General features: G+C 39.4%; 1 protein-coding gene across 1 annotated transcript; it reads right to left on the bottom strand.

Moving 5' to 3' along the window:
- Nucleotides 1-203: 203 nt before the first annotated feature.
- On the bottom strand, nt 204-23,879 carry LOC109531895 (collagen alpha-1(I) chain). Its single transcript, XM_019896428.1, has 63 exons — nt 23,786-23,879; nt 22,250-22,351; nt 19,286-20,230; nt 18,561-18,605; nt 18,170-18,280; nt 17,881-17,934; nt 17,397-17,450; nt 17,197-17,304; nt 17,016-17,069; nt 16,800-16,853; nt 16,679-16,723; nt 16,029-16,082; nt 15,400-15,444; nt 15,155-15,208; nt 15,025-15,069; nt 14,876-14,929; nt 13,619-13,663; nt 13,483-13,536; nt 13,346-13,390; nt 13,143-13,196; nt 12,924-13,031; nt 12,795-12,848; nt 12,658-12,711; nt 12,283-12,327; nt 12,131-12,184; nt 11,135-11,179; nt 10,994-11,047; nt 10,862-10,915; nt 10,707-10,760; nt 10,574-10,627; nt 10,433-10,486; nt 10,286-10,330; nt 10,069-10,113; nt 9,698-9,805; nt 9,334-9,387; nt 9,186-9,239; nt 8,949-9,002; nt 8,757-8,864; nt 8,347-8,400; nt 8,175-8,282; nt 7,796-7,846; nt 7,318-7,371; nt 7,175-7,228; nt 6,978-7,031; nt 6,728-6,835; nt 6,585-6,638; nt 6,259-6,312; nt 6,113-6,166; nt 5,983-6,036; nt 5,820-5,873; nt 5,643-5,696; nt 5,501-5,554; nt 5,365-5,418; nt 5,229-5,282; nt 5,106-5,159; nt 3,928-3,945; nt 3,628-3,690; nt 3,379-3,528; nt 2,831-2,975; nt 2,630-2,736; nt 1,572-1,655; nt 1,293-1,490; nt 204-1,000 (listed from the first exon to the last, which is right to left on the bottom strand). The coding sequence occupies exons 1-63, from the start codon at nt 23,813-23,815 to the stop codon at nt 848-850; spliced, it is 5,091 nt and encodes a 1,696-aa protein (XP_019751987.1). The 5' UTR covers nt 23,816-23,879; the 3' UTR covers nt 204-847.
- Between the last annotated feature and the right edge of the window lie 547 nt (nt 23,880-24,426).

Here is a 24,426-nt window from a genome sequence, read left to right as displayed (position 1 = left end):
CGTCTATAAAAACTGTGAGCATCTTTGTTATTTTGTGCCAAAATTTCCCCAGTGGCATTTTTCTGGTCAGTGATGATCACGATGAGGGGGATCAAGAATAATGTTGCATGCCAAATTCTATAATGAGCATATCTCCCCACGCAGTTTTACCTCGGAGTGGTCGAGTTTTAACTTGATTGTAAAAACTTGGGACCCCACGTGAATGAAGGCCTGTACAGCTGCCAGAATGCAACTATTTTATTCCACAACCATTTGTATTTTAAACACTTTTGTCTTTTCCTAAATACTGTTTTATACAGATACTATCATCCGAACATCATACATGTACTTTTGTACATGTAAAATAAAAACCTGTGTTTTGTTTATGGTGAAAACTTATTATCCTTCCAAACATGCTCAGTGAATATTAGTACTAGGGCCTCAGAATAATTCAGTTTCAAATAATATCAATCTTTGAGACTTGATTTTATAATGAGGTGTCAAGGTAACATTTCATTCTGATCTTGCGTGCAAAAAAAAACAATACATACAAACATACAAATTTACTAAACATTCAATGCAATTTGAATATTTTGTAAGAGCTCTAATATTTCCACTCATATCAATGTCATTTCAATAAATATCCACAAAATAAGAAAGTAATACAATACAATACATCCTGATTTATATTGCGCTTTCACAACAGCTGCAGCTGTAACGAAGTGCTTCACAAAACAGTTAACAAAGTAGAATAATAAAAAAGCAGTGCTCATGTACATTGTCGAGACTCCATACGTTCCTTCTATAGCTATTTACAAGTGTTTTATTAAACACACACATGCATACAGCATGCACACACAGTTATTCGTCACAAGAAGCAGAGGGGCCCCAAGTCGGCGCTGATCTCAGGGATGTGCGCCCAAGGTGATGTCGTCTCGATCCCCAGATCTCTGATCGGAAGTAACTCCATATCACCTCGATGTAGCTCTGTGCTGCCCCAAACCTTCACAACCATCTCCACCTGCAAGCCGACACGAGAGAGCATGAAACATCAAGTTTGATTTCGTGACACTAGTGGTGTCCAAATGATTCCATTAATCAACAACTAATCGATTATCAAATTAATCGACAACTATTTTAAGAATTGAAAAATCATTTCAAGCCACTGTTTGACTTAAAATTGTCCAGATTCTCTGATTTCAGTCTCTCATCGGCATTCTTGGATTTCTGGAGTCCTTTACGAAAGCAGACTGATTATCTCGAGTTTTAAGTTTATTTTATATATTAGTGACATGACATCCCTAAGTGAATACCTCATGTCCTCGTGTGAACACCGTGGTGTGGTTTGAATGTATGTCTTTGCTGGAGTCTCCAAGTAAGTGGACAAAGTCGCTTGTGCCCTTCTTCGCAGAGTTGTTGGATGTCCATCTGAGCGTCACGCGCTGGAAAGATGTGTGGCTGTGTAATCGTAGAAACCTCAGCTGAACAACATCCACGCCAAGGTAATCAAACTATGGAGCATTCAACACATTCACATTAGCTCCGGGATAGATGCTCAAGTTCCTTTTTTAGTCCACAAAGGTCAGCCTTACCTTGTCGGCACCGCTTTGCTGGCTAAACCACTGGATTGGTGATGTTCTTGATTGGCGCTCTTCTAAATTCCATCTGAATGTGATCTACACAGCAAAACATATCTATATTTTTTGCAGATATCTTTTTTTTTTTTTTTTTTACATGGTTCAGTTCACCAAGAGGTAGAAATTGACATCACGCAACAATGACGGCACCAATAGAGATGGTCTGAAAGACTGAAAATTCTATACAAACTATATTCAGCTGTCGTTATTGCTCATTGGAAAAAAAAAAAAAATCTCCATTTGACACAATCAATTCCTCTTTGAGAACGATGTGTACATATATGGGTGAATTATTTTTGCCTCCAGTTAGGCAGTAAAATGTAGCTTCTTGTGGTTGTCAGTCATGTATTTGTTTACTGATGGCTGTAACAGTTGGAAGTTAGAGTTGTACGATCAAATAAGGTATTTCTAATTTCCCAGCTGTTTCAAATGCAGCATTACAACGATCCATCCATCTTTTCATATTGGTTGCCCTTATTTGGATCGCAGGTGAGCCGGAGTAAATCCTCACTTTTTTTTTCTCTCACTTTTACACCTGCGTACAATTTAGAGTCTCCAATTAACATACATGGTTTGTTAATTGTGGATTGTTTTTAGAAAGCAGGACAAAGCGATTCAAGCCCCGAACTTAATACTATCCTACCATGCTGCCAGCATTCCAACTATATAAAGTGAAAATGGAAGAAAATATGGAATTTGGCTCCTCTTTGCGGCTACAACGGGTTCCACTAGTTCTTTATGATGCATTTGAATGCATCATAAAGAATTTATGCCCAATGATGAACTGAAGAGAGAGCCTGACTATCACACAATGCCGCTTCTGGTGTTGAGTGGGCTGATATCGGTGCTATCCAAGCATCCTTTCATGGACCTTGCAGACTGAGCCACAGTCGTGCTGGAGCAGAACCATAACCCATGATTGATCAAGTAATTCCCAGGATAATGCACATTTATCCTGCATCCTGAGTGATAATGACCATTACCAGGAGTTAGTGACATAATGAAAGTCTTACCTGCGAATGCAATGGGTCGATGCAGGTGCTTCCTCCTGCTGTGAAATTGCAAAACACCCTCAAAGCGTCATAGAGACAACCTTGGTTAGGGTCCATGTAAAAGTAACCTGAAAGATAATGGCCTTGAAAGTTTGCCCATTGCTTACTAGCAGTCCAGCGAGCCGCCATGCAATATGATTAAAAGCCTGCTTGAGCTCTTACCATCATTGAAATGTGGGTGTATGAGACTCAGCTCATAACAAGAGGTGCCAGGGTCGTCTTTTGTGCCTTGGGGCCAGCTGAAAAATTCATCATCTGCCTCATCATCGAGATAGAATTTTGTGTCAGGCTTCACTGGATTTGGCTCCTACAAAGGAATCCATTATTTAGTCAAGTTAAATGATGTTGAAGATGATGGTGATGAACATTCACTCAGCGAGTGCAATAACTTCAGGTGTACAGCTTGAATAGCAGTGGTTGAATCTGTCATCATGGTGGAACTAAAAGTAGAGTAAATGAGAAAAGCTCCTCCCCAGCTGCTTTGCTGCACTGTTTAAGAGTTCGTGTCTATCTTGGCCATGTGGTCTATGGTCACTCTTTGTGTTATAAGGGAATATAAAGTGAAGTTAATACGTGATGCTATTAATTCAGCATTGTGAACCACACACAGCCCACTCTACTCCACTGCAGTCAGGCATAATAAAATGACACTCACAAATAATGCAAATAATGTTTATAGGGGAAAAGTAAAATCTTATACAGGTACCTACTTTTTGTTGTCCTTCCTGTATCTGGAGTGCTGACTTGTGTCTCCTTTCAGGCTCTTCGTTGAATTTTGTTAAGGCTTCTTCTACTCTTTCAGCTGGTATGCCCTCAGATTTTGAATGAGATCTACTTTTGCCTGGTAAACCTGTTTTTCCCTGACAGTGGAAATGACAGTAAAAGCCCTAAAATTGAAAAGTACCATTCACAGCTTCTCATATAGAACTTTTTTTTTTTTTTAAATCTCCAAGTCTTACTGGGGGTCCTTGTTTGCCCTTTACACCCTTTGTTCCACTGGTGCCTTGGATACCTTTCATTCCCTGGAAAGGGTGCAAAAGCCAGGTGATCATTATGCGGGGGTAAAATGATATTTTTACTGGCTGCCCAGTTCATATTAGCAAGATTGATCACAACTGCTAATCTAATGGTGCATTACATTAGCCAAACAAAGTGGAAATGTTATAATTATGATCCTCCCCTAAAAACTATGATGGAATGAATTGTTAGACGCTGACCTGAGTAGGACACAAAAAAAAAAATTAATCACAAACCCTCACCTTCTTTCCAATTTGGCCCTATAGGAAGATCGAACAGGGTTAAATGCAAATATTTCAAGTTGCTATTTCCAAGAAAAAAAGTTAGCACTTTAAAATAAGGGTGCCCTCATTAAAGGCTCATACTCGAGTTATTAACTGATTTCTTTAAATGTATTGAATTAAAAACAAGGCTCCCTTTTGACAGTCATAAAGGAAGGGAATCAAACTTGCGTTTGAATGAATTTGCCAAATAGTTAGAAAACGTGTTTATTTCAAATTGCTCATTAATGATTTGTAAATAGTTTAGTCAGTCAAACCCTTTCATTGTATTTATTCAATTATTGATACATTCATTCAACCCAGCCGCTGGGGGGCAGTGCCCTCCCCTGGGGGTGCACTGTTCCCCAGTGCCGGTCCCAAGCCCGGAGAAATGGGGAGGGTTGCGTCAGGAATGGCATCCGGCGTAAAACTTTTGCCAAGACGACCATGCGAGTTGGTAGGACGGTTTACAGGGGCGGATGGAAATTACTGACTCGCTGTGGCGACCCCTGAATAGGGACGTGCCGAAAGGAGAAGAAGAAGAGGAAGATTGATACATTCATTCAGTTATTCATTTGTTTAATGTATGTTAGACTGTATCCTGGTTTTTAATCTGTTTGAGTATTTTCGACAGTTTTGGCAGTGATTTTGTTATTTTTACATTTTCAGAGTTTATTGAGCACATGAGAGGTTTATACAATTTTCCTCGCGAATGATGACGTTTCCTGGCAGTTTTTTTATCCTATGTCTTGTTTGCACTCTATTCCACAGGTGTCAAACTCAAGGCCCCGGGGGCCAGATCTGGCCCGCCACATCATTTTATGTGGCCCGCGAAAACAAATCCAAGATGTCAACTTTCATGATGCTTCCTAACATCGCAACCAAAATTTCAAATTCTTATTCGGAATAAATAAGAGTGACACTGTAAGCATTTTCTTGTTTTCAAAACCCTCATTTCAGTATCTTCAACAGTAGGTGAATAAACCGTCATTTTTGACTTCTTTATATGGTTTCAGTCATAACAACCCTCCAAGGGAAACTACCTAAAATCTGGACCGCAACAAAAGTGAGTTTGACACCCCTGCTCTATTCTATCTACTATATTTAAGGTCACCCTTATTGTAAAGTGGAAACAAGAAGTCCTTTGAAACATAACTTACAGAGTGCCCAGGGGGCCCTTTTCGTCCAGATGGACCACGAGGTCCAGTATCCCCCTGTGAAAATCAACCCACTCACCAGTCATACACAAAACTAACATGAACTAAAATAAAATAAAAATGTACCTGCTTCCCCTTATGCCCTGTTACACCTTTTGCACCTTGCAGACCAAAATTCCCCTAAAATGATGACAGATCAAGTCAACATCATCACTCTATTCAATCTAAAAGTTGATGTTTTGCTTAAAATGATTTAAGCCACCTTTATCCCCGCTGGACCAATTGGACCTGGAAACCCTCTCTCACCCTGGAGACCCTGTGAGCGAGCATGAAATAGATGGGCGGGGCTGAAAATTGCTCTTTTGACAACCAATTATAGGTTGGTTGGATAAATCTACCTTGGGACCTCTTATTCCCATATTGCCCTTCTCTCCTGTTAGTCCAGGGATACCCTGGATCAAAAACAGTTTTTATACAGCGCATGTATTTATGTTATGGTAACACTGACATCAAAATCACAATTTGAAATAATTCCTCTACCCTCGGCCCCATCGGTGTGGGAGGTCCTCTTTCTCCTGCCGGTCCAGTTTCGCCCTAAAAGAGTGAGTTAGACATGGTATACTGTTGGGAGTACCGGGATTTTGTTTCGTGCCTGTCCCCTATTCTGTTACGGCCCATTTAATTCCATCTACAAACTCCACTGTTGACAGTGCTTACCTTAATGCCTTGTTGTCCAGTGTTTCCTCTCAGACCAGGTGGTCCAGGTGTTCCCTAAGATATTAAAGATGAAATTTATATTTTTCATGAAAAACGTTTGCCCCCTCCCCCCCCAAAAAAAAGAGGTCAAAAGTAACATAGTGTTGTGTTTACTATGTTTTACCTGTTTACCAGGCCTGCCCGGTGGTCCAGGTTCTCCTTTGGGGCCAGTATTTCCCTTTGGAGAATACTTTAACTCAGTTTTTGGAAAATTATTGAATATTACATTTAATAGAATGACATATTTTGCTTACCGGATAACCTTCATTACCCTGAACTCCGTGTAGTCCGTCCAAACCATCCAAACCCTGAAGATAAGACAGTCACCAGCAGTGCACATCTGTTTATTTGCTTTGATTTGTGCATAATGTTTGTATGTATTGCATTTACGGATACTTGCAGGTATTCCACGTCCCCCGACAGGTCCTCGGTCACCTGGAGGGCCTTCAGCTCCCTAGTAAAAAACACCTCGTTAGATGACACATTCAAGAAAAGTGGACGTTTCTTCTTTATTCTTTCACGCATCATTTAATTCTCATTGAAACGTTTTTTTTTAATAGAATTTCAGGAAGAAGTCAAGGACAGATCATTTCATGATATATTATAAAAACAGGGCAGACAGAACAAATTGCTTTGCAGGAGTTATGGTTATTAGTTTTTAAAAAATAAATAATTTGTCATATTTCATGTTATTCATTTTCTTTATTAATATGCTGTCTGACTCACAGTTTTTCCTGGCGCTCCTTTGTTACCCTTATTGCCAGGTTGACCTGACAATCCCTTTAAAAAGAAAACATTCACATTATGGCGCACAACATCTCAACAAATCAATTCAATGGACTGGAACACGAGCATTGTCATTTTCTCACAGTTGTCCCGTGAATTCCTTTATGTCCAAGGGGACCAGGAGAACCACCGGGTCCAGGCCGACCTTTAGAACCAGTAGGGCCAATAAAGCCAATCCTACCCAGCCTACCCTGAAAAAACCCCAACAAACAAACAAACAAACAAACAAACAAACAAACAAACAAACAAGCAAAAAAAAAAACAGTTGTGCTCTTTGTATGTATGTAACGTATGATTATCAATTGATATATTATGTGAAATCAAATATCTCACCATTGTGCCCTTAGTTCCTGGTTCTCCTTTTGCTCCCATTTCACCCTTTATTCCCTGTGTAATTCACGAGGTTGTTTACCAAAAAAAAAAAAAAAAAAAAAAAAAAATGCAAGTGCGTCACTGTAGTCATAGTAAGTAGATAATCAATAAAGTATGCTTGTCCAGATTGATGTGTGCATCACATTGTGAAACCTCACCATGTGTCCTTTAACGCCCGGAGGACCAAGTTCGCCCCCCTTTCCACTGCTACCCTGATTAGCATAAAAACATTCAAAACAAAATGGAATCAGACACCAGCTGATCATACACATAATATTTTCCAACAAATGTTGTATTTCACCTTTGGTCCAGTATTCCCAGCATTGCCATCAGGGCCCATCTTGCCTGGAAAACCCTAACATACAACAACAACAAAAATCTAAAAAAAAAATTATCTCAAATATTGATAATCAATTAAAATGTTAAAACAAATGGTACACACTGCAGGTGAGCAAATAAACATCTCCAACCATTTAAACGTCTCAGGAAATACGAGAAGGAAATACGAGACTTGAACTTTTTCTTCCGGAAAAATACATTGAATACTTAATAGATATTGCACGGCAACATTTATGATGGTAATGTGCCTCAAAGAAAAACAAATGAACTGCTTCCAGTTGGTATATTAGAATTGGAGAAACCAGAGTGCGTGAGGAACAGTTTACAATAGTTCAACATTGATCACGATGACAAACTCAGCTGATAGTAGATGACGTAAAATGCTGTTCAATTGTGGGCAGGCACACAGAGTGAAACATTCAAACTTATCTAAGCCTTACCGGTGTTGATGGACCGATAAGGCCAGGGAGTCCGATGCGACCACGGGAGCCCTGAAATGAGAGAATGTAAAGTTGAAGTCGAAAAAATAATCCAGGTCACATCATTTCTAACGTAGGTTTTTGATGCAGCTTTGTACAAGGCTTCAAATGTCACCGACCTTCACTACTGCTTTTCATACACACTGCTTGAGCATATGAATTGTGAATATTTTCTAGAAGGTGTACAAAAAGTGATTCATGCATGTGCAAAGTACTCCTAAATAAGGAGATTTTTGCAGATTTCTCGCTTAGCTTTACACTAAACCAAGACTCAGGGACAAAGTATTGTGAAACAGGACTGGAAACACTCTGAATATGCCAATAAAAACACGACACTAACTGTGTGTCCCTGAAGACCCTTCTGTCCTTTGCTTCCGGGTTTTCCAGTGTCCCCGCCTGGTCCAAACTGTCCAAGCATTCCTTGGAGACCCCTTTGGCCTGGCGCACCCTGGAAAAACACTTTCATTTTCAACATCATAGTCTCAACCCAAACCTCCAAAGACTGTACTAACCATGAGTCCAGGAGATCCCTGTTTGCCTCTGTACCCTTGTGTTCCAGTATGCCCCTGTGAGATGGGACACAAAAGAGAGCCAGTGGCGATTAATGAAAAAAAAAAAAAACAATATGGGACAATATCATTGCAGTCTGTAGGACTGAAAGGTATACAACACTGTTTTATTCAATGTATTTTTTATTGGGCTATGTGTCTTATAGCATATCTTACTCTTATATGCTGCTACTGTAAAACTGAATGTTCCAATTGTGAGACTATTTTATTGCATTCTATGAAAAAAGAAAACACATAAATACAGGAACTATTCCGCACTACATGGTTATGGATACTACATTTTATGTTCACTGGTGAGAATATTTTAACTCCCATTAATGAAACATCAAGTGTTTGAGATGTGTTTTAACAACCTGCTTTCCTTGACGGCCCTTTAATCCTTGAGGACCTCGGGCACCTTGGTCACCCGCAGCCCCCTTTGGACCTTTCTGACCAGGGGGCCCCTTGCTTCCTTTATCACCCTAAAATAAATGTCATCAACATACTTGTGTATGTGCATGCATTAGATTAATCTGCACACATTTATTTACAGCACATGAACTCACTGATGTGCCGTTTTGTCCAGGTGATCCCTCAGCCCCTCTATGTCCAGGTGGACCCTAAGAGGAAGGTTCGGATTGAAGACGACTTTGACAAAAGATACAGGCCACTCAGACCTATACCGTCAGCTAAAGCTTATGGACTAGAACTACAGATTTATTAGTAACCTTTCCCATTGAAATTGGGAGAGAGGATAATTATTAGTCACACAACTGAAAACAACACAGTCATAATCTATCTACCTCCTCACCATCGAGCCCGGCAGGTCCTTCCTCTCCGGCAATTCCTTTAGTTCCCTAAAGAAATATAATAATACCACAGTGAATCCCCCACAAAAAAGTACGTATTTATCATAACAATATTCAAGCACAATCAGCAGAAAAAGGCTACCTTGCCACCTTTGACTCCAGGTGGGCCAATTGATCCTTGAGGTCCATCTTTACCCTTAACATAAAAAAATAAAACATCACTCTGCTTCCTGCTTCCTAGATTTTTACTGTATGTTTGAAATGGAATGTTTCTACTTATGACATTTTTCTTTTTCTCATTTTTCTGGCATTTTTTTTTTCATAGATGTTAATAGAGAGGCCACTATTGAATGTACAGTACACATTTAACAAATGATACTATAGTGCACTGAACCATTGGTTTTAATTAAATAAAAAACATTTGAACTATTCAAATGCAAATGTATCACCAGTTTTAAAAATACTCAGTGAAATTCTAATGTCAAGGGTAAAAAAAACAGACTTACAGGATACCCTATGACACCAGTGGGGCCAACAGCTCCTCGCGACCCCTGTTCACCTGGATGGCCTCGTGGACCAACCTCACCCCATGTTCCAATGTTACCCTGTGTACCCTGCGATCAGAGGAAAACCCAAAGGGATTTATTATTATTATTATTGTTGTTACACAGTATACTGTATGATTTTCTCCATACAAGTGGAAATTATTGCATTTAATTAAAAAAACAATATATCCATAGAATTAAATATTTTAAGTAAAAGTAAATACATGTAAACGTAAATAAGACACACCGCAGAGAGGTGTGTTGTTACAAAGTGCCAAATTAGCAAGAATACAGAAAAAAAAAAATCAATGAATAGTTGGTAATTATCATACTGCAGGTCCTGTGTGTCCTCGTGGTCCTGCCATGCCCATCTTGCCCTGAAAGATTTTGGGATGTGATATTCATGAAGACACAGCAAAGACAATATCTTACATGATGTAATTGTTTTTTTTTTTCAAAAATAAAGTTTAAAAAATAAAAAAATGGAAAATACACATGGTAAAATTATACTGGTAATACATTTGAAAATAACACTATATAGATGCTTACTGAAGGACCAGGTTTCCCTCTTGGCCCCTTTTCACCTCTCTTGCCCTTCCCAACAAAGAAAAAAAGGCATTGAAATGAAGCATAATGTCAACTCAATCACGATACGGAGAAATAAAATCTAAATGCAGTGAACTTGGCTTGAATTACCTTGTCTCCTTCCATCCCTAGCCGTCCCTTAAGTCCTTGTTTCCCTTTCGTCCCCTAGAACAATATTTTCAACAGTATGTAACATCGTCTCCCTTTCAAACCAATTTGTTATTTAGGATCCCAAGTATTGTAGTTTCTCACTCTCTTTCCCATTGTCCCGGGTATTCCATTCAGTCCTGTACTTCCAGCTTCTCCCTGGAAATAAATATTGCATGCTTACATAGATGGTGAAATGTGAATGTAAAAGTTGCATATTGCTGTCTAAAGCACTCACATTCATCCCTACAGGTCCCTGTGGGCCACTTGCTCCTGTCTTCCCTGAAAATCCCTGGCAAATGTTAGCATGGATTAAGACTATTTTCACATTCGTTGTGAACATTCATTTCATGGTTTGGCACACCGCTCTTAATTTCAGGACAATAAACTCACTTTTGGACCTGGAGATCCGGTGTCTCCGGTTATTCCGTTTGTACCAACAGGTCCCTAAGGGAAATAATTCTTGTCATTGATTATTATAAGACCAATATCAATGGAAAGCAATCGAAATGCGACTAGTTTTACCATGGCTCCATCAATTCCATCTTGTCCTCCAGCTCCCGAATAACTTCGTAAACCCTAACAAGGGAAACCAATCCTTTTTTAAGAGGAAATTAGAAGACTTCATTCTAATCAGAAGATCTTGTCAATTGCCACCAAGATTACCTTGAGGCCTTTTGGCCCACTTTGACCTGGTACTCCTGGCCTTCCCTGGACAGAAATGTTACAGAAGCATTAATTAAAAAAAACAAATCCAACATTCATGTCATATTATATTGGTTTTGTTAATACAGTACATAAGCATTTATAACTATTATGAAATGCAGACTGTAAATAATCTAATAAAGTATATGAAGCAGATTTATAATTTTATTATTTATATATATATTTTTATTATATAGTGTTTTATATGATCAGATAACAATAAAGTTTGCTTTAAATAATGTAGAAAAAACATTGCTTTGTAATTAAAAATATGTTGCATAAAATCTCTGTGGAATTGGAATAAGTCTAATCACTCAAAGCAGGATACAATTTTATTATTATTATTATTTTAATCTTCTGCCATTTTCCAATACACCGTGCAACCTCTGGTATGCTTATGACTCGAAATGCCTTGCAGCACAAAAAACTACAAAAAGCACACTGGGCTGAATGTATCAATGGGATCAGGATGAGGGTTGCTTAAGTTAAATTTTCAAAGTGTCGCTGTTTTTAAGGAAACCATTTTTATTCAAGAGGAAACGAAGGTCTGCAGTACGGATCGAGCAATCTTTTTTTTTGTAGCTAATGCTAATGTGATGAAAGATGAGTAAAAGTCGATTCGTGATATTTATATATATTTTTTTGTATAGTACAGTGGTACCCAACCTTTTTAAACCACTGGTGTCACATAAAGCCGGACAAATGTGGTGATGCCCTTGCGGGTTATTTAATAATAGAAAATGTCATTAGCACAGAGTTGTTTGACCAATTGCAGGGCACATATCGTGTCAGAGAAAAACAACAATTCATATTCACATGCACACATGTGGACAGTTTAGTGTCTTGAACCTAACATGCATGTTCGTTGTTTGTTTTAAAAGAATTGCATTTTCACAAAAATCCTTGTTTTAAGTGTGCGAGTGAAGCTCAGAATAAGAAGTTTAGACACATAAGAACCTTAATACCAGGTTCTCCTTCATGCCCTTGTTCTCCAGATTTTCCTATCTCTCCCTGCAAGAAAACAGAACCAAAACAACCAAATGTAACTTCTATTTGACAATAAAGATATGCCCCAAGAAAAACAATGCTTTGTGGTGTGTTGTACTCACAGAAAAGCCAGGCATTCCTGAAAATCCTGAGCGACCCTCTCGACCCTTTGAGAAACATTCACATGATTTATTGTGCCATATTTATGAAGAAGTTCAACTGTTGTCCTTTTGTGGCCAGAAATGATTGGGGAATAACGAAACAGGGATGTATCTATTCAAAACAATTACGGTATATAAAGCAGAGCTGTTTACATTCATCATTATTTAACTGTATAATTTTGCTAAAACTACATCAATTAAGTCATTTAATATAAGGCATCCATTCTTCGTGCAATTCCCTCAGTTGCATTGCTGTCAAATAAATGTGACACTAAAATTGGCTGTTTTTCATACAAACATGATCAATATTTCAGCTGTGCATATTCATTGTCCAACCTTGTCTCCTCGTGGTCCAGGAGTTCCCTGAATGCCCGTAGGCCCCCTATCTCCCTGCAAATACACACATTAGCTTAATTAAGGTCATGCAAAACATGTCCATGAAGTCATGAGTTGCACAACTTCCCTCAACAGACCTTTGACCCATCTTTGCCTTGCTTGCCTTCCTCTCCCATGATACCATCAATTCCCTGGAGATAAAACCTGATTGTTTTAGAGTTTCTAACTCGAACATCGCACACTGTCATCTGTCAGTTTATACCCACGCTGGGTCCATCAAGTCCCGCTGGTCCCGTTGGCCCTCCAATTCCCTCAAGTCCCATTGGGCCCCGACGTCCCTTATATCCCGGTTTACCCGGAGGCCCTGGTGGCCCCTGCGCAAAAACAGAACAAAAGATGTTGAACCTTTATCAAGCTTGTCAGTGAATTAAGGAATTACTGGAACAGTAAAGCAGGAATCCAGTTGATCTGAAACAATAACCTACCACGTCTCCCTTAAATCCTGGATCACCTCGTTGACCACGCGTGGCTTTATTTCCCTGGATAATTCCCAACACACACAAAAAACGAGAGACAAAAAAAAAGGGCGGTCCTTTTTAGCAAAACACAAAAACATTTAAACAGAACATGAAAATGACATAACTTTAAACATTTTAGTCAATAGTGAAATTGCTTTAAATAATCTTACGGGATCACCTGAGGGTCCAGGCAATCCTGGATTCCCATTGGCTCCCTGAAATAAATGACGTGAAAACCACACTGAGTTTGAAGTGTCTTAAAACGAATGAATTAATCAATGTTTATTTAACTGTCTTGTTATCTTACATAAAGACCGTCAGGTCCAGGTTCCCCGATGTCTCCTTCATCTCCAGGACCACCCTAAAAAAAAAGCACAATGACTCATACTGTGCGTATATAGTGACTGGAAATTAATTATCACCGTTTGGGTTGCTATACTCACAGGGTCTCCCTTTGGACCTGGAGGTCCAACAGGTCCGGGGTTCCCCTGGGGAAAAAATGTTATTTTAAAAAAATAAAATAAAATAAAAGACAAAAAGTGCCAAGGTATAACTTAAAATAAAGGCGCCTCACATGGATCGTCTATAATTCAAAACCCCAAAGTTAGAAACATAATATTGAATTACATGTTCCGTTGATGTACAGCGGAACCACTAAATTCGAATGCTCTTGAAGTTTCACAAACCTGATAAAAATTCTCTGGAAAAAAAAATGTCTGTGAAAACAGGGGCGGCCAAACATTAGCACTCAAAGGAGACATTTGATTTTTAAGATGGCGAGATGGGCCAGGTCATTTTTAGATGAGGTTAAAAGAGATTAAATAATGTAAAATATGTAAAATAGTTGAGATAATTTAATAATAAATAGTTGCTCATGTTTAATTTACCGATAATTAATGATAATTAATTACCAATAGTTTGCATTTTCTCCGTGCTTGTGTGGTTTTCTCCAGGTCAAGTCATGGAAAAAATTATAACACCTTCTTTTCTTCAATCTCTTATTTAATGCAGGATACCACTAAAGGTGTGTCATGTGACATACATAAAGCAAAAAATGCACGGAGGGTCCTATTTTCAAAAGTCTATCCCAAAATGCAGTGCAACTGTGAGCATGATGTCGTTTTTTTTCCTTCTGATATTTTCATAGATAACACATTTAGAAAGGGGCGTTTGCGCTGTTGTGGGAGTGAATGTAGCCGACTTACTTCCCAGCCAATCATTCCATTTAAAGTCAGGAGGTGTGTCTTTGAGATTGTGGAAGGAGAAATAGATTCACTGGAATCCATGCAGAAGATCAAAATGCGCAAAAGTTGACCCGAGCGATCACATAAAATCACTGCTGTGAAGTGGACCCTTCGAGACCGCAAGGATCGTTCGTGTCTGTGTGAAAACAACCGCGCCCAAAGCCGCATATCTGTGTCGGTCGCAAGGAGTGTTTTAAAAATATCGTGCGCTAATGTATTATTTTTTTGGCTGGTTTATTATTTTCATACTTGTATGACGGTTAAAACCGCTGCTATTTTAGTCCCTGGGATGAGCAAGATTTGACACTGCGTGTATATTGCCTCGACACTTTGAGCCATCCTTCCATCCTTCAAAGTACCCCAAAATTTGAGAATCATGGGAAAAGACTGCTGCTGAGAGGATTCACTGTACGTCCAAATCAGTGTACTGAATATGGTTGTACATCTTAGTTTTACCTGAGGTCCACGTATTCCCGGAAATCCAACTGTTCCGACAGGGCCAGGCTCTCCCTAAAGACAAAACATTGAGCGATAGGTGAGTTCGATGTGCTGTTGTTTGACAGGATTAAGAATCTATTAACAAAATGTTCATTTTGGTTCATCACCTGTGGTCCAACTGCTCCTCTAAGACCAATTTCACCTTGTTGACCCTGACAACAAACAGTCACCTCATGAATATCTTACCAACCATTTCTGGTTTCTGACTAATATTAAGACTTCTGGTTGTGAACTTACAGGAGGTCCCTTTACTCCTGGGACACCTTTTCCACCTCTTGGGCCCATTTTGCCCTATGAAGTCACATTAGCTCATGGTTATTAACACAAACCAAAATAATCAGTGAATCTTCAGAAAATTAAAGGCTGAAAAGCCTCCTACAGTTGGACTTAGAAGTTGTTTTTTTCGAGAGGACAGTCTATTTAACGCTATGTTAAATGCAGAAGAAGAACTTAATTCCCACTCCATTTTTTGACATACGTACACGTGGGCCTGGTGGTCCGCCAAAGCCTATTGCACCACTCGGTCCCTGGAAACATTCAAAAGCATATTTTTTTTCTGATCATGTACTGTATAAAATACAGAACTGTTATGATAAGTGACTTCTGAGAAAAGAAAAACAACACAATTCACACAAACATTAAAAAAAACATCAAATGAAAGCAACAAAACAGAAAGTAAAAACCGCAGCCAACCCAGTTATTGGCAATATCCATCCATCCATTTTCCAATTCGCGTATCCTCACAAGGGGGTGCTGGAGCCTATCCCAGCTGTCTTCAGGCAGTAGGCGGGGGACACCCTGAACCGGTTGCCAGCCAATCGCAGGGCACACAGAGACGAACAACCATCCGCGCTCACACTCACACCTAAGGACAATTCAGAGTGTTCAATCAGCCTGCCATGCATGTTTTTGGAATGTGGGAGGAAACCGGAGTACCCGGAGAAAACCCAAGGAGAACATGCAAACTCCACACAGGGAGGCCAGAGCTGGGATTGAACCTGGTACCTCAGCACTGTGAGGTCGACGCGCTAACCACTGGCCCACCGGGCTGCCCTCATTGGCAATACATGTTTGAAAAGTTCACTCATTATATGTTCCAGTTGTCACTGACCCGGGATCCTGATCTTCCGGGGAAACCTGGAGGACCCCTCGCTCCTGCTGCTCCCTTCAAACAAAAGACAGATTAGGATTTTGTTTGACTCATTGGACATATAAACACGCAAGAAAGATATAAAACAAAAAAAAAAAATGAAAAAAACGCACAGGATCATCTACACATGTCTTAGTTCAGCGCAGTTTATATGTTCAAAGTGAGTAGGAAGAACTAGAGCACCTATCTAGTCCTACCCTTTCTCGCGACAAATTATTAGGTTACTCATATAGGGTAATTTATCTTTAAAAAATGTATTGTGAAGTATCTAGAATGTACCAATATGAGAAAATGGTTTGAGGGGGTGAGTGTAAACTTAAACAACCAAAAAAGCTTCTTTGGCTTAATGGATGCTTGCTTTTTTTCCCCACTCTTGGTCTCTGTTCCTGCCACTTGACTTCCCTCCTCCGGAAAACATCTCCAATGGGCTAATTTCAGCAAGATCGAAACATGGTGTGTAAAGTGTGCTATAATTGTTGACTCTCTGGGGGTTTTAACAAAGCATGCCGCAGACATGTTATTGAGACAGCTGGGAGATGTTTTAAATTGTTTAAAAAAATAAAATAAAAATCACACTATGTCTTTTAAGCACATGTTAAAAGTTGTCTTACCAAGTAACCAGGAATCCCAACGATACCTCTGACGCCTTTATTCCCCTGGTTACAATATATGAAAGATGACATTCACCAAATCACAGCAATACATAAGTGCGTGGTGGATATTCTCTTCAACCTTGTTTCCTTTTCGACCTCGATTGCCTTGTGGTCCAGGCTCCCCTTCATAACCCTGAAGGCAATGAAAGCACATTATTAATCAGCAAAATTCAATAAAAGGCATTATTTTTGCTGTCTTATCATACACATCTCATAGGAACAAGTAACAGGTTCTCAGGTGGTTCATCCTTTTTGTGAGAACTCTTTGAACGCTGGAAGTTCAAGACATTCTTACCCACTCACCCAGCTCCCCTTTGCTGCCTTGATCTCCATTGTAGCCTTGGGGTCCCTAAAACAGGCAATACATTGAAAACAAAAATCTCATATTCACCTTGACAAAGTAGGTAACCTGGAGCATAATACCGAAGTGCCCATTTTCAAAACGATAATCTCATTTACTTGTTTCGGAGAGATACCTGTTCTCCAGGCAAGCCTGGGGGTCCTGGTTCTGCATTCTCCCCGGGAGTTCCATCATTGCCTGGCCGACCCTGTGGCCCTGGCATACCTTGTGGCCCGGGGACACCCTGAGGCACAAAGCGCAAAATATGACAGAGGTTGTGAATATACGACAGTTTTATTTGAATGATTATTTTATTTGAAGTAAAGTGTTACCTACAATTTTTCCTTGAATTCCTTTCCGGCCTTTCTTCCCAGGATTTCCAGGTAACCCCTTTGAGAAAAAATTTGACACATTCTTCAGCTTTTGAATAGCTGTGATATGATTTTTTTTTTCAGGGATCTGAAAATTCTTCCACACCAAACTGAGCCAAGTAAGGCTTTGTGGAATAGAAAAGTTTCTTCTTCAAAGATTTCTCCCAAAGTTGAAAGCAGAGAATTGGTTCTCAACTCAACTCTATTTATAGAGCACATCAAAACCAACCATCGCAGCACACAAAGTGCTGCACATGGAGTAAACATTAGACATGCAAAAACAGTCAGTTAAAACGGTAAATTCAGAATATAAAAAACGCAAATTCCATCAAATTAATGCATTTCTTTTCATTTAAAAAAGGAAAGTTGGTATTAGATATAACAAATACTCATAGATCAAGGACACACTATATTTGAATAAATAAATACATTCTTATACGGCTACTTACAACTGGTCCCATATTTCCACGAGGTCCAGGAGGTCCTGAAGGCCCCTTAAGCTTCTGAGGTAAAAAAACAAACAAACAAACATGCAGAATTAGGATAAACAAATAATAGTGAACATGTTGTTTCACTTTCTCAAGTCAAACACAAACTGGCCATGAAGAAATCAGCTGAATGTAGTTTTTTTTTTTCCTATGAGGAAATGAGACGAAATAACTGTCATTCTTCCAGCTGGCATCACAAGTGGCTCACATTACTATCCAGCGCAACAGAAGCAGTTTTAAGCTTGAATACCTCCCACTCCTCCTCAGATGTTTCAAATACAACAATAGTGGGCATCCCAGGTGGACCAACGGGGCCCATGTGTCCAGTCTGTCCAGTTCTTCCCGTCATGCCTTGATAACCCTATGAGGGGGAAAAAAGAAAGAAAAAAAGAAAATATATTATGCACTCAATTATTGTCATTGTTTGTACATTTTGCATAATGACACAGCGCAAATTTAGTATGTAAACTGTAAGTTATGACCACATACAGTAAATTCCACGACAGAATCGAACTGGCACTGAGTGGAAACTGAACCCACACTGCTTGCACCAAAAATCAGGTGCGTAAGTCACTTTACAATTAGTTCGATAAAACATAATTCAAAGTGATTTTGACTGATGTTTTTAATCCATCACCTACTTTGTCTCCTTTTGGTCCTGGAAGTCCTGGTAGACCTGGTGGACCCTGTAGGCCCACAGGAAGAAAAAAAAATACACAATACAATTAATAAGTGTAAAAAAATGATTATTAGTGATTATAATAGTATTTACAGAAAATAAATATTAATATATATAATATAATAAATGTCTTACTAATACAGTACATATAATATCATCATAGTATTATTGTTAAATAGTAGTTCAGGAATGAAAATAACAGCAACAGCAATATTTCTCTTTCGTTCTTTCTTCCTTCATTCCTTCCTTCCTTTCAAAACGTTTACAGTACTTATTACAGTCCGTCAAGGGGAAATGCAGCATACACTATACTGTATATTTTGTGTTGCTCACCACTACTACTACTACTATTTAAAGTAACGGTAATTGTAACAGACTGTTATTTACATCACGTAGGTGTATATTATTGAAATATATATTCACACATTGTATTATTTTGAATCCAAGGTGAAATACCACAATTTAGCCACAAGAGGGTGCCATTTCACATCTCTCTTGCTCGCTCCTTGCTCACACGCACACGCACACGCACACACACACACACACACACACACACACACACACACACACACACACACACACACAAGCTATTCCTCTTCAAAGTACAGTAGAGTAGTTCCTTTCAAACAGAAATCCTTTTCACTCTACCATCCATATATGAAATAAAATTGCAAAGCATAAAATTACCATTTGACCTTGGGGCCCTGCTCCGAGTTGTTGTCCATCGGGATGTTGGTTAATCGTTGTAGGAGCATTCAGTGGCGATTCATGCTGTGATTGGAGCGCTTTTCGAGGGATCGATGTAATAATATTGTTAGTTGGCGGCTCATGTTCCTCAGAATGTTGACTATAATTACTGGCTTCTTCCGCCTCCTTCTTTCCTCTCAAGTCTTCATCGCTGTCTGTTCCAGGAAGCTCTTGCAGTCTTTTTTCAGTTTCTGTGTCCCGCTTCTCTTCCACTTTCTTGTTGGGTTGTTCCTCAGCCACCGTTTCTCCTCCAAGTGTACTTCCTGCTTCGCTGCTGCTGGAAGTGGGAGTAGACACATTTAGGCTTGGGACATCCAAATGCTCCCCTGCCTTTCTCTCATTAGACATTTCTCCTCCTTTTGCTCTGAAGACCGAGATAGCAGAGACTAGCGGTTCCTCTGTTGGAAGAGACGATTCTCCATCTTCAGCTGATAAATGGCTGCTGGTTGCCACATTCCCAAAGTTCATGGTGGTGTCTCTAACCTGTGCAGAGCTCACTGAACTTGTTGATTCTGATGAGGGACCTGACACTGTAGGCCGTTCTGGTTGAACGTCAGGACTTGAAGTAGCTGTTCCGTAATTTTCCAAGGGTGACATGTCCTTCTCAAGTGCACCAGATGGAAGAAGAACTTGCGTAAAATCCTGATTGGATGAAAGAGTTGGCGTCCCTCTCCATAGGGGATGCATTAATAAAGCATCCGGTTCATTATTGCTATCTTCCTTTTGCTCCCTACTCAGAGTTTTCATTTTGATGGTTCCTAGATCCACTGGGGTCATCTCAGTGGATTTAGGATGTATGTTCACACCTTCAGAGTTCTGATGTCCAACTAATATCTGGGTCATGTGGTATGATGGAGTCGTCACCTGATTGAACATGCCAACCTCCTGAAAAAGTTGGACACAAAAAAAAAAAAGAGTGTCACTTAAAGTGGCATCAAACCCAAGAATGTCTTTTACAAGAATATAGTATGTGTGCCGGCACTAGTCAAAACACGGCACTCAAATTAATATTGCGATCATGGAATAAGACTTAAATGTACTAATTGAACAATTCACATGGCTTCATCGACCAGAAGTAACGTTGAAGCGACCCTACTGCTTTGCCTGCTGTACTTGAGTAAGCCTGGTTTGTTAAAAAGGGATCGGTAGGAATAGTGTCCAGTTGTAGCATTAAAGACCATTGTGTACATTTTTTTAGCCTTTGAAAAATATTAATAATAATAATAATAATACATTTTATTTATAAGCGCCTTTCAAAATACCCAAGGACACTTTACAATCAAAAGAGCAATAAAACCACAGATCAGGGATCTGAAAATTCTTCCACACCAAACTGAGCCAAGTAAGGCTTTGGGGAATAGAAAACTTTCTTCTTCAAATATTTCTTCCAAAGTTGAAAGCAGAGAATTGGTTCTCAACTCAACTCTATTTATAGAGCACATCAAAACCAACCATCGCAGCACACAAAGTGCTGCGATGGTTCCCCTGTCACGAGCCGCTCAGAGCTCCAGTGGCTAGCCACAAGCTGCTAACGACAGCAACTAGCGTGAAAAACTGTATTATCTATTTTCAAAACAATGACAAGTGAATTCTAGGATAAATATATGAATTTATGACCTGTACAATCAATGTACAGTAAAGTCACACATTTGCATGTCATACATGTGTCAAGTGAAGTTTACCACGGTGTGGTAAAAAGTAAAACTACTTTGGGGACACCAACAAAAAGTAAATGAAGATACGGTTACCTCCATTGCAGGAATAAATAATGCCTTGCACGTCATAGTTTTGCAGGTACTGCACTCCAAATTATGTCATCTTTCGTGTGTTCAACTTCCACTGTTGTTGTGACAGTGCCTGAGATCCTGCTACTTAGTCACCAGTATGACTCACACAGACATTTCTAACCTTTCATTCTGTAAGCCAAACATGGCAGAAACAACGCTTATAAAGTATATCTGTAGGGCGGCCTGGTGGTCCAGTGGTTAGTGTGTTGACCTCACAGGTCTGCGTGGGTTTTCTCCGGGTACTCCGGTTTCCTCTCACATTCCAAAAACATGCATGACCGGCTGATTGAACACTCCAAATTGTCCCTAGATGTAAGTGTGAGTGCGGATGGTTGTTCATCTCTGTGTGCCCTGCGATTAGCTGGCAACCAGTTCAGGGTGTCCCCCGCCTCGTGCCCGAAGACGGCTGGGATATGCTCCAGCGACCCGTGACCATTGTGAGGATAAAGCAGTTCAGAAAATGGATGGATGGAAGTGTATCCATAGCATAATACAAAACTATCCACTTTTTGCTGCATTTTTGTTTGGTGGTGTGCCGTGAGATACATGGTCATCTAAAATACGCACCGAAACTCCATAAAGCTTGGTAAAGACTGACTCCTTATACTTGCACAAAGATCATTTTAAGACATTTCTTCCAATATCATTGCTCAGTCAGAAACAACTGCTTTTAATATAACATGTATTTGCAACTATAGAATCCACTGTACTACCCAAAAATATCTTACAAAGTCAGCACAACATAAAAAGGACAACTTTGTGAATATTACCGAGCCATACAGAGGGTCTTTTCATCAACCGTGAGATAAAAACAACCACCTTGCATGCGCGTATGAGGTGCAGTTCGAGTCCGAAACAAACTGCTTTTGAGAATGTCAAAATTGCCTGAGATAAACTCTTTCCAGACACACAGACAGACAGACAGGAGCTCTGCCATCTCAAACACTTGCAGACACTGCGAGATGGTAACTGTGAAGTCATGTCCCTCTGCACTAACATGTCATGAATAAACAGCACATCCAACACACACGTGCGCACACACAGTATATATCAAATGTATGTTGTAGTGCCCGATGCATGAGACAAAATGACACTTTCCAAGAGTTTCATGGCTCACCTCTGTGCCTGTCAAAGCAGAGCAGCTGTGGTCGTCATGGAAACACTCCCGTTTGACCAGTGTCGGACCTCCCAGCACATGAATCATCTGCTGAAGGGTCCCCTGAATGCAACATAAAACACACAGTAGGACACAAATGAGAAAAAAAGTCATTCTGTCGGTTATGATTTGTGCTTTTGTATCGATTGTATTTCGTTTTGTTCCATGTTAATGTCTTGTTGTCTCGTGCTTTTGTTTCATGTCTGGCTCTTAAAGATGTCCAGCGATGCTCGTCTACTGGGCCCCTTATGTCTTGCGATCCACTCCCGCACCCACTTGTGTCTTGTCCAGGCGTTTCCTCGTTGTCTTCTTAGTTTGCTTTCGGTTCTTGTTGTATCATTTTACTTCTGTGTGTAGTTCTTGTTGGATTTTACTACATGTCCTAGTGAGTTCAGTCTGAGGGTTTGTTTCTTTTAATCTTTTTTTTTTTCCGATTCATTTAGTTTCTCAGAAATTCATAAGTCCTGCATTTTCTTTTATGTTTAAAAAAAAAAATATATATATATATATATATATATACACATATATAATTAGAATTAACTTTTTCAGAGCACGCCTGTCTTGCTCACTGCTTTCCTGTAATTTGGTCCTCAACCTTTCCAAACCTTAACACGGTATAGTTAGTTTAATTTAAAATCACTTTATTTGTTGCCGAATAGTTTCCAAACAATATCATTCCATCCTGTATATTAACTGGCCAAAATTTAGATGCACCAACTAAATATAAAAAGTGGTCATACGATCCTTCTGAATGTGTTCTACTCGCCAACAGATGAATTATCGGCTGGTAGAAAACTGTTGTAGTTTGTTTACATCATCTACTAACACAACATGTGCAAAAAGATGGAATAAAACAGCACCTACCGAATACAATTTGCAGATGTAAATGGAGCTATTGTATATTTTAGTTAAAGATTTAATATAAAATAGAATATGTAGAAATTAGAGGAAAAAATAACTTGGCTTTTATTTTGAAATCTTGAAAACCAATTTTGTGGTTGGAACAAGCTGAACAGTTGGAAAGTTGGAATGGCTTGAATCGGTCAAAAAAATTACAGGACAAAACCCCCAAAAATGGTCATTTTTGGCTTTTATTTGGAAACATTTGTATTTAGAAAAGAGGATTTTTATGAAGTTAATTTTCGGTTTCTTGACTTAATAGCTCCCTGACAACACCATTACTAGATATTTTCAAGGTAGGATTTATTTTAACGGCTCTTGTCGAGAACATAACATTTCTACAAAGAGTTGAATTTGTCAAGTTTGATGTGGAAAATATGTTACTTACCTGTTTAATACAAACATAACAAAGTCAATATTATTATGACAGGCACTGCCTAAAACGATGACGAAGCGGTAGCAAAAGTCTACATGAGGCTATGAAATGATTTCCGTGTAAGGTAAAAAAAAAATAGCATTCTCACATTCTTAGACAACTAAAATTATGCTCGTAAATTCAATATATGTAAAAGCTGGAAAGAAAGGGGGAAGACTTACAAAGGTCAGCAACAGCATCAACGTTCGCATGGCTTGGGATGGAGACTCCTTCGTGGGCCGCTCGGACTTATAGCTTGGCTGACGAGGGCTTCTGTGGAAGCCCTGGGTCACACACACACACACACACACACACACATACATTCTACAAGGGTTACCGAACAGTGACCTCTGACAAGGTGAAACAATTTTGAACACCACTAAAGTACACAATAATGCAAATGCTTAAATTCTCAAGATTATTCATGTCAAATCATACGTCCAGTTTCAGTGGAAAAATAACAATCAGACTTTCATGGATTATCATAGGCCCGAACTGAATAGATTTAGTGGTGCAAACATCCTCGGGGTGGGGGTGGCGGGGGACGGGGTTTAATGTCTGATATTCAATTTTGAGTGTGGGACAGTTTTCGATGACAGTAGACTTACTGTTGGGAAGTCACAGTTAGTAATCAGAATGTCCAATATAAACATCTTTTTTTGGCTCCCTATGTCCCTCCAAGGCAGAAGTAACACAAAATAGAAGAAAGTAGATATTCAACTCAATATGTTCCAGTGCCAGATTTCATTATATTGCTCTCAGAAAGTCTACCTTTCTAGCGTAGCGAACCTTTATTTATCCATGTCATAGAGATGACGACTCT

The sequence above is a fragment of the Hippocampus comes genome, unplaced genomic scaffold (genome assembly GCF_001891065.2).
Source record: "Hippocampus comes isolate QL1 unplaced genomic scaffold, H_comes_QL1_v1.1 scaffold22, whole genome shotgun sequence".
NCBI classification, from domain to species: Eukaryota; Metazoa; Chordata; class Actinopteri; order Syngnathiformes; family Syngnathidae; genus Hippocampus; species Hippocampus comes.
This window is presented reverse-complemented; position numbering and strand designations above follow the sequence as displayed.

Coding starts and splice junctions, on each gene's coding strand:
- LOC109531895 (XM_019896428.1), bottom strand. CDS start 23,815: ATGCGAACGTTGATGCTGTTGCTGACCTTT. Junction 10,628..10,706: donor AGGGACCTGTAGGGATGAAT/GTGAGTGCTTTA, acceptor ATTTATTTCCAG/GGAGAAGCTGGAAGTACAGG. Junction 9,806..10,068: donor GAGGACACACAGGACCTGCA/GTATGATAATTA, acceptor CTCTGATCGCAG/GGTACACAGGGTAACATTGG.